This window comes from Melopsittacus undulatus, unplaced genomic scaffold (genome assembly GCF_012275295.1).
Source record: "Melopsittacus undulatus isolate bMelUnd1 unplaced genomic scaffold, bMelUnd1.mat.Z mat_scaffold_689_arrow_ctg1, whole genome shotgun sequence".
Taxonomy (NCBI): domain Eukaryota; kingdom Metazoa; phylum Chordata; class Aves; order Psittaciformes; family Psittaculidae; genus Melopsittacus; species Melopsittacus undulatus.
Genome location: NW_022994518.1, coordinates 18114 through 28462, shown reverse-complemented (window position 1 = coordinate 28462; position 10349 = coordinate 18114). Strand labels below are relative to the sequence as shown.

Below are 10349 nucleotides of genomic sequence, written 5' to 3'. Positions count from 1 at the left end.
GCGGGCGGGGGGCCAGCGTTGCGAATCCAGGCGTGCGCTGAAGAGGCGCAGCACCAGTGGCCCCTCGTGTCTCTTCGGGCATGGGCGCGGGGGCCCGGCATTCGGGCGGGCCTGCAGGGCGGCCGGGCCGGGCCGGCCGGGGCCGGGGGGCTTTGTTACCGACGGCAACGGCCCTGTGGGGCGGGGGCGAAGAGTGAGGGGCGGGCAAGGGGCAGCGTTGCGAAGCCAGGCGTGCGCTGAAGAGGCGCAGCACCAGTGCCCCCTCCTGGCTCTTCGGGCCCGGGCGAGGTTCCCGGCGTTCGGGCGGGCCTGCAGGGCGGCCGGGCCCGGCCGGCCGGGGCCAGGGGGGACCTTGTTGCCGACGGCATCGCCCCTGTGGGCAGGGGGCAAAGAGTGAGGCGCGGGCGAGGTGCAGCGTTGCGAAGCCCGGCGTGCGCTGAAGAGGCGCAGCACAAGTGCCCCCTCGTGGCTCTTCGGGCCTGGGCGTGGGGGCCCGGCGTTCGGCCGGGACAGCAGGGCGGCAGGGCCCGGGGGGCCGGGGTCTGGGGGGGCCTTGTTGCCAACGGCAACGGCCCTGTGGGCCGGGGGGGAAGAGTGAGGGCCCGGCGGGGGGCAGCGTTGTGAATCCAGGCGTGCACTGTAGAGGCGCTGTACCAGTGCCCCTTCCTGGCTGTACGGCCCCGGGCGCGGGGGCCAGTCGTTCGGGCAGGCCTGCAGTGCGGCCGTGCCAGGCCGTCAGGGGCTGGGGTTGGGCCTTGTTGCAGACAGCAATCGCTCTGTGGGCTGGGGGCGAAGAGTGAGGGGCCGGCGGGGGGCAGCTTTGCGTTGCCAGGCGTGCGCTGTACAGGCGCAGCACCAGTGCCCCCTCGTGGCTCTTCGGCCCTGGGCGCGGGGGCCCGGCGTTCGGGCGGGCCTGCAGGGTGGCTGGGCCCGGCCGGCCGGGGCCGGGGGGGCCTTTTTCTCGACGGCAACGGCCCTGTGGGCCCGGGACGAAGAGTGTGGGGCGGGCGGGAGGCAGCGTTGCGAAGCCACGCGTGCGCTGAAGAGGCGCAGCACCAGTGCCCCCTCGTGGATCTTCGGACCTGGCGCGGGGGCCGGGCGTTCGGGCGGGACGGCAGGGCGGCCGGGTCCGTGCGGACAAGGCCGGGGGGGCCTTGTTGCCGACGGCAACGGCCCTGTGGGCCGGGGGCGATGAGTGAGAGGCCCGCGGCGGGCAGCGTTGCGAAGCCAGGCGTGCGCTGAAGAGGCGCAGCACTAATTCCCCCTCCTGGCTCTTCGGGCCTTGGCACGGGGGCCCGGCGTTCGGGCAGGCCTGCAGGGCGGCTGGGCCCGGGAGGCCGGGGTCGGGTTGGGCCTTGTTGCAGATGGCAAAGGCCCTGTGGGCCAGGGGCGAAGAGTGCGGGGTGGGCGGGGGGCAGCGTTCCGAAGCCAGGCATGCGCTGAAGAGGGGCAACACCAGTTCCCCCTCGTGGCTCTTCGGGCCTGGGCGCGAAAGCCCGGCATTCGGGCGGGCCTGCAGGGCGGTCGTGTCCATGCTGCCAAGGCCGGGGGGGGCCTTGTTGCTGATGGCAACGGCCCTGTTGGCCCCGGGCGAAGGATTAAGTGCGTGTGGGGGGCAGCGTTGCAAAGCCAGGTGTACGCTGAAGAGGCGCAGCACCAGTGCCCCCTCGTGGCTCTTCGGCCCTGGTCCCGGGGGCCCGGCGTTCGGGCGGGCCTGCAGGGTGGCCAGGCCCGGGAGGCCGGGGCCGGGGTGGCCTTGTTGCGGACGGCAACGGCCCTGTGGGGCGGGGGCGAAGAGGGATGGGCGGTTGGGAGGCAGCGTTGCAAAGCCAGGTGTGCGCTGAAGTGGCGCAGCACCAGTGCCCCTTCATGGCTCTTCGGGCCTGGGCGCGGGGGCCCGGCGTTCGGGCGGGCTGCAGGGCTGCCGGGCCTGGCCGGCCGGGGCCAGGGGGGGCCTTGTTGCCGACGGCAACGGCCCTGTGGGCCGGGGGCAAAGAGAGAGGTACGGGCGAGGTGCAGCGTTGCGAAGCCAGGCATGGGCTGAAGAGGGGCAGCACCAGTGCCCCCTCGTGACTCTTCGGGCCTGGGCACGGGGGCCCGGCGTTCGGCCGGGACAGCAGGGCGGCTGGGCCCGGGCGGCCAGGGTCTGGGGGGCCTTGTTGCCAACGGCAACGGCCCTGTGGGCCGGGGACGAAGAGTTAGGGCCCCACGGGGGGCAGCGTTGCGAATCCAGGCGTGCACTGTAGAGGCGCAGCACCAGTGCCCCCTCCTGGCTCTTCGGCCCTGGGTGCGGGGGCCCGGCGTTAGGGCGGGCCTGCAGGGCGTCCTTGCCTGGGTGGCCAGGGCTGGGTTTGGCCTTGTTGCCGACGGCAACGGCCCTGTGGGCCGGGGGACGAAAAGTGAGGCGCGGGCGGGGGGCAGCGTTGCGATGCCAGGCGTGCGCTGAAGAGGCGCAGCACCAGTGCCCCCTCGTGGCTCTTCAGCACTGGGCGCGGGGGCCCGGCGTTCGGGCGGGACTGCAGGGCGGCCGCACCCGGCCGGCCGTGTCCAGGTTGGGCTTTGTTGCAGACGGCAACGGCCCTGTGGGCCGGGGGCGAAGAGTGAGGTGTGGGCGGGGGGCAGCGTTGCGAAGCCAGGCGTGCGCTGTAGAGGCGCAGCACCATGCTCCCTCGTAGCTCTTCTTGCCGGGGCGCGGGGGCCCGGCGTTCGGGTGGGCCTGCAGGGTGGACGGGCCGGGGCGGCCGGGGCCGGGGGGGACATGTTGCCGACGGCAACGGCCCTGTGTGCCAAGGGCGAAGAGTGAGGGGCGGGCAAGGGGCAGCGTTGCGAAGCCAGGCTTGTGTTGAAGAGGCGCAGCACCAGTGCCCCCTCGTGGCTCTTCTTGGCGGGGCGCGGGGGCCCGGCATTCGGGTGGGCCTGCAGGGTGGACGGGCCGGGGCGGCCGGGGCCGTGTTGGGCCTTTTTGCAGACGGCAACGGCCCTCTGGGCCAGGGGTGAAGAGTGTGTGGCGGGCGGGGGGCAGCGTTATGAAGCCAGGCGTACGGTGAAGAGACGCAGCAACATGCTCTCTCGTGGCTCTTCTTGCCGGGGCGCGGGGGCCCGGCGTTCGGACGGGCCTGCAAGGCGGACTGGCGCGGCCGGCCGGGTCTGGGTTGGGCCTTGTTGCCGACGGCAACGGCCCTGTTTGTCGGGGGCGAAGAGTGAGGGGTGGGCGGGGGGCAGCGTTGGGAAGCCAGGCTTGCGCTGAAGAGGCGCAGCACCATGCTCCCTCGTGGCTCTTCGGGCCTGGGCGCAGGGGCCCGGCGTTCGGCCAGGACTGCAGGGCGGCCAGGCCCAGGTGGCCGGGGCCGGGGGGGACCTTGTTGCCGACGGCAACGGCCCCTGTGGGCTGGGAGCGAAGAGTGAGGGGCGGGCGGGGGGCAGCATTGCGAAGCCAGGCGTGCGCTGAAGAGGCGCACTAACAGTGCCCCCTCCTGGCTCTTCGGGCCTAGGCGCAGGGGCCTGGCGTTTGGGTGGCCCTGAAGGGCGGCCGACCCGGGCCGGCCGTGGTCGGGTTAGGCCTTGTTGCAGACGGCAACGGCCCTGTGGGCCGGGGGCGAAGAGTGAGGGGCGAGCAATGGGCAGCGTTGCGAAGCCAGGCGTGCGCTGAAGAGGCGCAGCACCAGTGCCCCCTCCTCGCTCTTTGGCCCAGGGCGCGGTGGCCCGGCATTCGCGCGGGCCTGCAGGGTGGACGGGCCCAAGATGCTGGGGCCGGGGGGAGCCTTGTTGCCGATGGCAACAGCCGTGTAGGCCGGGGGCGAAGAGTGAGGGCGGGCGCGGCCAGCGTTGCGAAGCCAGCCGTGCGCTGAAGAGGCGCAGCACAATTGCGCCCTCGTAGCTCTTCGGCCCTGGGCGCGGGGGCCTGGCGTTTGGGCGGCCCTGCAGGGCGGCCGGGTCCGGCTGTCCGGGGCCGGGTTGGGCCTTTTTGCCATCGGCAACAGCCATGTGGGCCGGGTGCGAAGAGTGAGGGTCGCGCGGGGGCCAGCGTTGTGAAGCCAGGCGTGCGCTGAAGAGGCGCAGCACCATTGCCCCCTCGTGGGCCATTGGCCCTGTGCGCGGGGGCCCGGCGTTCGGGCGGGACGGCAGTGCGTCCAGGCCCGTCCTGCCGGGGCCGGGGGGGGCCTTGTTTCCGACGGCAACGGGCCTTTGGGCCAGGGGCGAAGAGTGAGGGGCCGGCGGGGGGCAGCGTTGAGAAGCCAGGCGTGCGCTGAAGAGGCGCAGCCCCAGTGCCCCCTCGTGGCTCTTCGGCCCTGGGCGCGGGGGCCCGGCACACGGCCGGGACTGTACGGCGTCCGGGCCCGGCCGGCCGTGGCCAGGTTGGGCCTTGTTGCCGATGGGAACGGCCCTGTATGCCAGGGGCGAAGAGTGAGGGGCTGGAGGGGGCAGCGTTGCGAAGCCAGGTATGCGCTGAAGAGGCGTAGCACCAGTGCCCCCTCGTGGCTCTTCGGCTCTGGGCGCGGTTGTCTGGCATTCGGCCGGGACTGCAGGGCGCCCGGGCCCGGGCGGCCATGGCCGGGGGGGGCCTTGTTGCCGACGGCAATGGCCCTGTGGGCCGCGGGCGAAGAGTGAGGGGCATGCGGGGTCCAGCCTTGCGAAGCCAGGCGTGCGCTGAAGAGTCGCAGCACAAGTGCCCCCTCGTGGCTCTTTGGCCCTCGGTACCGGGGCCCGGCATTCGGGCGGGCCTGCAGGGCGGCTGGGCCCGACCGGCCGTGGCTGGGTTGGGCCTTGTTGCAGACGGCAACGGCCCTGTGGGCAGGGGGCAAAGAGGGAGGGGCGGGCGGGGGGCAGCGTTGCAAAGTTAGGCGTGCTCTGAAGAGGCGCAGCACCAGTGCCCCCTCCTGGCTCTTCGGCCCTGGGCGCAGGGGCCCGGCGTTCGGCCAGGAGTGCCGTTCGCCCGGGCCTGGGCGGACGGGGCCGGGGGGGGCCTTGTTGCAGACGGCAACGGCCCTGTGGGCCTGTGGTGAAGAGTGATGGGCGGGCTGGGGGCAGCGTTGCGAAGCCAGGCGTGCGATGAAGAGGCGCAGCACCAGTGCCCCCTCTTGGCTGTTCGCCCTTGGGCGTGGGGGCCTGGCGTTCGGGCGGGTCTGCAGGGCGGCAGGGACCGACCAGGCCGAGGCGGGGGGGGGGCCTTGTTGCCGACAGCAACGGCCCTTTAGGCCGGGGGCGAAGAGTGAGGGGCTGTTGGGGGGCAGCTTTGCGAAGCCAGGCGTGCGCTGAAGAGGTGCAGCACCAGTGCCCCCTCCTGGCTCTTAGGCCCTGGGCGCGGGGGCCCGGCAGTCGGGCGGGCCTGCGGGGCGGCCGGGCCCGGGCGGCCGGGGCCGGGGGGGGCCTTCTTGCCGACGGCAACGGCCCTGTGGGCCGGGGGTGAAGATTTAGCGGCGGGCGGGGGGCAGCGTTGTGAAACCAGGCGTGCGCTGAAGAGGCACAGCACCAGTGCCCCCTCGTGGCTCTTCGGGCCCGGGCGCGGGGGCCCGGCATTTGGGCGGGCCTGCAGGGCGGCCGGGCCCAAGCGGCCGTGGCCGTGGAGGACTTGTTGCCGACTGCAACGGCCCTGTGGTCTGGGGGCGAAGAGTGAGGGGCGAGCGGGGGGCAGCATTGCGAAGCCAGGCGTGCGCTGAAGACGCACAGCACCAGTCCCCCTCGTGGCTGTTCGGGCCCGGGCGCGGCTGCCTGGCGTTCGGGCGGGCCTGCAGGGAGGCAGGGCCCGACCGTCCGGGGCCGTGTTGGGCCTTGTTGCCGACGGCAATGGCCCTGTGGGGCGGGGGAGAAGAGGGAGGGGCTGGCAGGGGGCAGTGTTGCGAAGACAGGAGTACGCTTAAGAGGCGCAGTACCAGTGCCCCCTCTTTGCTCTTCCGGCCTGGGCGCGGGGGCCCGGCGTTCGGGCGGGCCTGCAGGGCGGAAGGGCAAGACCAGGCCGAGGCCGGGGGGGCCCTTGTTGCCGACGGCAATGGCCTGTGGGGCGGGGGCGAAGAGGGAGAGGCGGGTGAGGGGCAGCGTTGCGAAGCCAGGCGTGCACTGAAGAGGCGCAGCACCAGTGCCCCCTCCTGGCTGTTCAGCCCGGGGCGGGGGGCCGGGCATTCGGGCGGGCCTGTGGTGCGGACGGGCCTGGGCTGCCGGGGCCGCGTTTGGCCTTGTTGCCGACGGCAATGGCCCTGTGGGGCGGGGGCGAATAGTGAGGGGCGGGCGGGGGGCAGCGTTGCGAATCCAGGCATGCGCTGAAGAGGCGCAGCACCAGTGCCCCCTCGTGGCTCTTCGGACCTGGGTGCGGGGGCCCGGCGGTCGGCCAGGACTGCAGGGCGCCCGGGCTCGGGTGGCCGGGGCCAGGGGCGGCTTTGTTGCCGACGAGAACGGCCCTGTGGGCCGGGGGCGAAGAGGGAGGGTCGGGCTGGGGGGCAGCGTTGCGAAGCCAGGCATGCGCTGAAGAGGCGCAGCACCAGTACCACCTCGTGGATCTTCGGCCCTAGGCACAGCTGCCCGGCGTTCGGGCGGGACTGCAGGGCCTCCGGGTCCGTGCGGACAAGGCGGGGGGCTCCTTCTTGCCGACGGCAACGGCCCTGTGGGCCGGGGGCGAAGAGGGAGGGTCGGGCTGGGGGCAGCGTTGCGAAGCCAGGCATGCGCTGAAGAGGCGCAGCACCAGTACCACCTCGTGGATCTTCGGCCCTAGGCACAGCTGCCCGGCGTTCGGGCGGGACTGCAGGGCCTCCGGGTCCGTGCGGACAAGGCGGGGGGCTCCTTCTTGCCGACGGCACCGGCCCTGTGGGCCGGGGGCGAAGAGTGAGGGGCGGGCGGGGGGCAGCCTTGCGATGCCAGGCATGCGTTGAAGAGGCACAGCACCAGTGCCCCCTGCTTGCTCTTCGAGCCTAAGCGCGGGGGCCCGGCGTTCGGGCGGGCCTGCAGGGCGGCCGGGCCTGGCTGGGTGGGGCCGGGGGGGGGCCTTGTTGCAGACGGCAACGGCCCTGTGGGCTGGGGGCGAAGAGTGAGGGGCGGACAGGGGGCAGCGTTGTGAAGCCAGGCGTGCGCTGAAGAGGTGCAACACCAGTGCCCCCTCCTGGCTCTTCGGCCCTGGGCACATGGGCCCTGTGTTCAGGCGGGCCTGCAGGGCAGCCGGGCCCAGGCGGCTGGGGCACGGGGGGGGTCCTTGTTGCCGACGACAACGGCCTTGTGGGCCGGGGGCGAAGAGTGAGGGGCGGGCGGGGGGCAGCCTTGCGATGCCAGGCATGCGTTGAAGAGGCGCAGCACCAGTGCCCCCTCCTTGCTCTTCGAGCCTAAGCGCGGCGGCCCGGCGTTCGCGCGGGCCTGCAGGGCAGACGGGCCCGGGCGGCCGGGGCCGGGGTGGGCCTTGTTGCCGACAGCAACGGCCCTCAGGGCCGGGGGCGAAGAGGGAGGGGCGGGCAGGTTTCAGCCTTTCGAAGCCAGGCGTGCGCTGAAGAGGCGCAGCACGAGTGCCCCCTCCTGGCTCTTCGGGCCAGGGCGCTGGGGCCAGGCGTTCAGCCGGGCCTGCAGGGCGGCCGGGCCCGAGCGGACGGGGCGGACTGTTGCCGACGGCAACGGCCCTGTGTGCCGGGGGCGACTAGTGAGGGGGGGACGGGGGACAGCGTTGCGAAGCCAGGCGTGCGCTGAAGAGGCGCAGCACCAATGCCGCCTCCTGGCTCTTCGGCCCTGGCGCGGGGTCCCGGCGTTCGGGCGGGACTGCAGGGCGGCCGGATCTGTGGGGACAAGGCTGGCGGGGGCCTTGTTGCCGACAGCAACGGCCCTGTGGGCCAGGGGCGAAGAGTGAGGGGCGGCAGGGGGGCAACGTTGCGAAGCCAGGCATGCGCTGAAGAGGCACAGCACCAGTGCCCCCTCGTGGCTCTTCGGCCCTGGGTGCGGCTGCCCGGCGTTCGGGCGGGCCTGCAGGGCGGCTGGGCTCGGGAGGCCGGGGCCGGGTTGGGCCATGTTGCAGACGGCAACGGCCCTATGGAGCAGGGGTGAATAGTGAGGGGCGGGCGGGGGGCAGCGTTGCGAAGCCAGGCTTGCGCTGAAGAGGCGCAGCAGCAGTTCCCCCTCGTGGCTCTTCGGCCCTGGGTGCGGGGGCCCGGCGTTCGGCCGGGACTGCAGGGCGGCCGGGCCCGACCGTCCGGGGCCGTGTTGGGCCTTGTTGCCGACGGCAATGGCCCTGTGGGGCGGGGGAGAAGAGGGAGGGGCTGGCAGGGGGCAGTGTTGCGAAGACAGGAGTACGCTTAAGAGGCGCAGTACCAGTGCCCCCTCTTTACTCTTCCGGCCTGGGCGCGGGGGCCCGGCGTTCGGGCGGGCCTGCAGGGCGGAAGGGCAAGACCAGGCCGAGGCCGGGGGGGCCCTTGTTGCCGACGGCAATGGCCTGTGGGGCGGGGGCGAAGAGGGAGAGGCGGGTGAGGGGCAGCGTTGCGAAGCCAGGCGTGCACTGAAGAGGCGCAGCACCAGTGCCCCCTCCTGGCTGTTCAGCCCGGGGCGGGGGGCCGGGCATTCGGGCGGGCCTGTGGTGCGGACGGGCCTGGGCTGCCGGGGCCAGCGTTTGGCCTTGTTGCCGACGGCAATGGCCCTGTGGGGCGGGGGCGAATAGTGAGGGGCGGGCGGGGGGCAGCGTTGCGAATCCAGGCATGCGCTGAAGAGGCGCAGCACCAGTGCCCCCTCGTGGCTCTTCGGACCTGGGTGCGGGGGCCCGGCGGTCGGCCCAGGACTGCAGGGCGCCCGGGCTCGGGTGGCCGGGGCCAGGGGCGGCTTTGTTGCCGACGAGAACGGCCCTGTGGGCCGGGGGCGAAGAGGGAGGGTCGGGGCTGGGGGCAGCGTTGCGAAGCCAGGCATGCGCTGAAGAGGCGCAGCACCAGTACCACCTCGTGGATCTTCGGCCCTAGGCACAGCTGCCCGGCGTTCGGGCGGGACTGCAGGGCCTCCGGGTCCGTGCGGACAAGGCGGGGGGCTCCTTCTTGCCGACGGCAACGGCCCTGTGGGCCGGGGGCGAAGAGTGAGGGGCGGGCGGGGGGCAGCCTTGCGATGCCAGGCATGCGTTGAAGAGGCACAGCACCAGTGCCCCCTGCTTGCTCTTCGAGCCTAAGCGCGGGGGCCCGGCGTTCGGGCGGGCCTGCAGGGCGGCCGGGCCTGGCTGGCTGGGGCCGGGGGGGGCCTTGTTGCAGACGGCAACGGCCCTGTGGGCTGGGGGCGAAGAGTGAGGGGCGGACAGGGGGCAGCGTTGTGAAGCCAGGCGTGCGCTGAAGAGGTGCAACACCAGTGCCCCCTCCTGGCTCTTCGGCCCTGGGCACATGGGCCCTGTGTTCAGGCGGGCCTGCAGGGCAGCCGGGCCCAGGCGGCTGGGGCACGGGGGGGTCCTTGTTGCCGACGACAACGGCCTTGTGGGCCGGGGGCGAAGAGGGAGGGGCGGGCAGGTTTCAGCCTTTCGAAGCCAGGCGTGCGCTGAAGAGGCGCAGCACGAGTGCCCCCTCCTGGCTCTTTGGGCCAGGGCGCTGGGGCCAGGCGTTCAGCCGGGCCTGCAGGGCGGCCGGGCCCGAGCGGACGGGGCGGACTGTTGCCGACGGCAACGGCCCTGTGTGCCGGGGGCGAATAGTGAGGGGGGGACGGGGGACAGCGTTGCGAAGCCAGGCGTGCGCTGAAGAGGCGCAGCACCAATGCCGCCTCCTGGCTCTTCGGCCCTGGCGCGGGGTCCCGGCGTTCGGGCGGGACTGCAGGGCGGCCGGATCTGTGGGGACAAGGCTGGCGGGGGCCTTGTTGCCGACAGCAACGGCCCTGTGGGCCAGGGGCGAAGAGTGAGGGGCGGCAGGGGGGCAACGTTGCGAAGCCAGGCATGCGCTGAAGAGGCACAGCACCAGTGCCCCCTCGTGGCTCTTCGGCCCTGGGTGCGGCTGCCCGGCGTTCGGGCGGGCCTGCAGGGCGGCTGGGCTCGGGAGGCCGGGGCCGGGTTGGGCCATGTTGCAGACGGCAACGGCCCTATGGAGCAGGGGTGAATAGTGAGGGGCGGGCGGGGGGCAGCGTTGCGAAGCCAGGCTTGCGCTGAAGAGGCGCAGCAGCAGTTCCCCCTCGTGGCTCTTCGGCCCTGGGTGCGGGGGCCCGGCGTTCGGCCGGGACTGCAGGGCGGCCGGGCCCGGGCGACCGAGGCCGATGGGGCCTTGTTGCTGACGGCAACGGCCCTGTGGTCCGGGGGTGAAGAGTTAGCGGCGGGCGGGGGGCAGCGTTGCGAACCCAGGCGTGCGCTGAAGAGGCACAGCACCAGTGCCCCCTCGTGGCTCTTCGGGCCTGGGCGCGGGGGCCCAGCCTTTGGGCGGGCCTGCAGGGCGGCCTGG

General features: G+C 73.8%; 1 protein-coding gene across 1 annotated transcript; it reads right to left on the bottom strand.

The window, feature by feature from the left end:
* Positions 1-279: 279 nt before the first annotated feature.
* Positions 280-6653, bottom strand: LOC117438836 (basic proline-rich protein-like; the record flags this gene model as incomplete). The annotated part of the gene is made up of 10 exons (XM_034074221.1): positions 6480-6653; positions 6141-6424; positions 5671-5790; positions 4633-4785; positions 3663-4183; positions 3261-3381; positions 2828-2980; positions 1858-1977; positions 1224-1577; positions 280-574 (listed from the first exon to the last, which is right to left on the bottom strand). Coding segments are annotated over exons 1-10 (2295 nt in total), but the record flags the coding sequence as incomplete, so codon positions are not given.
* Between the last annotated feature and the right edge of the window lie 3696 nt (positions 6654-10349).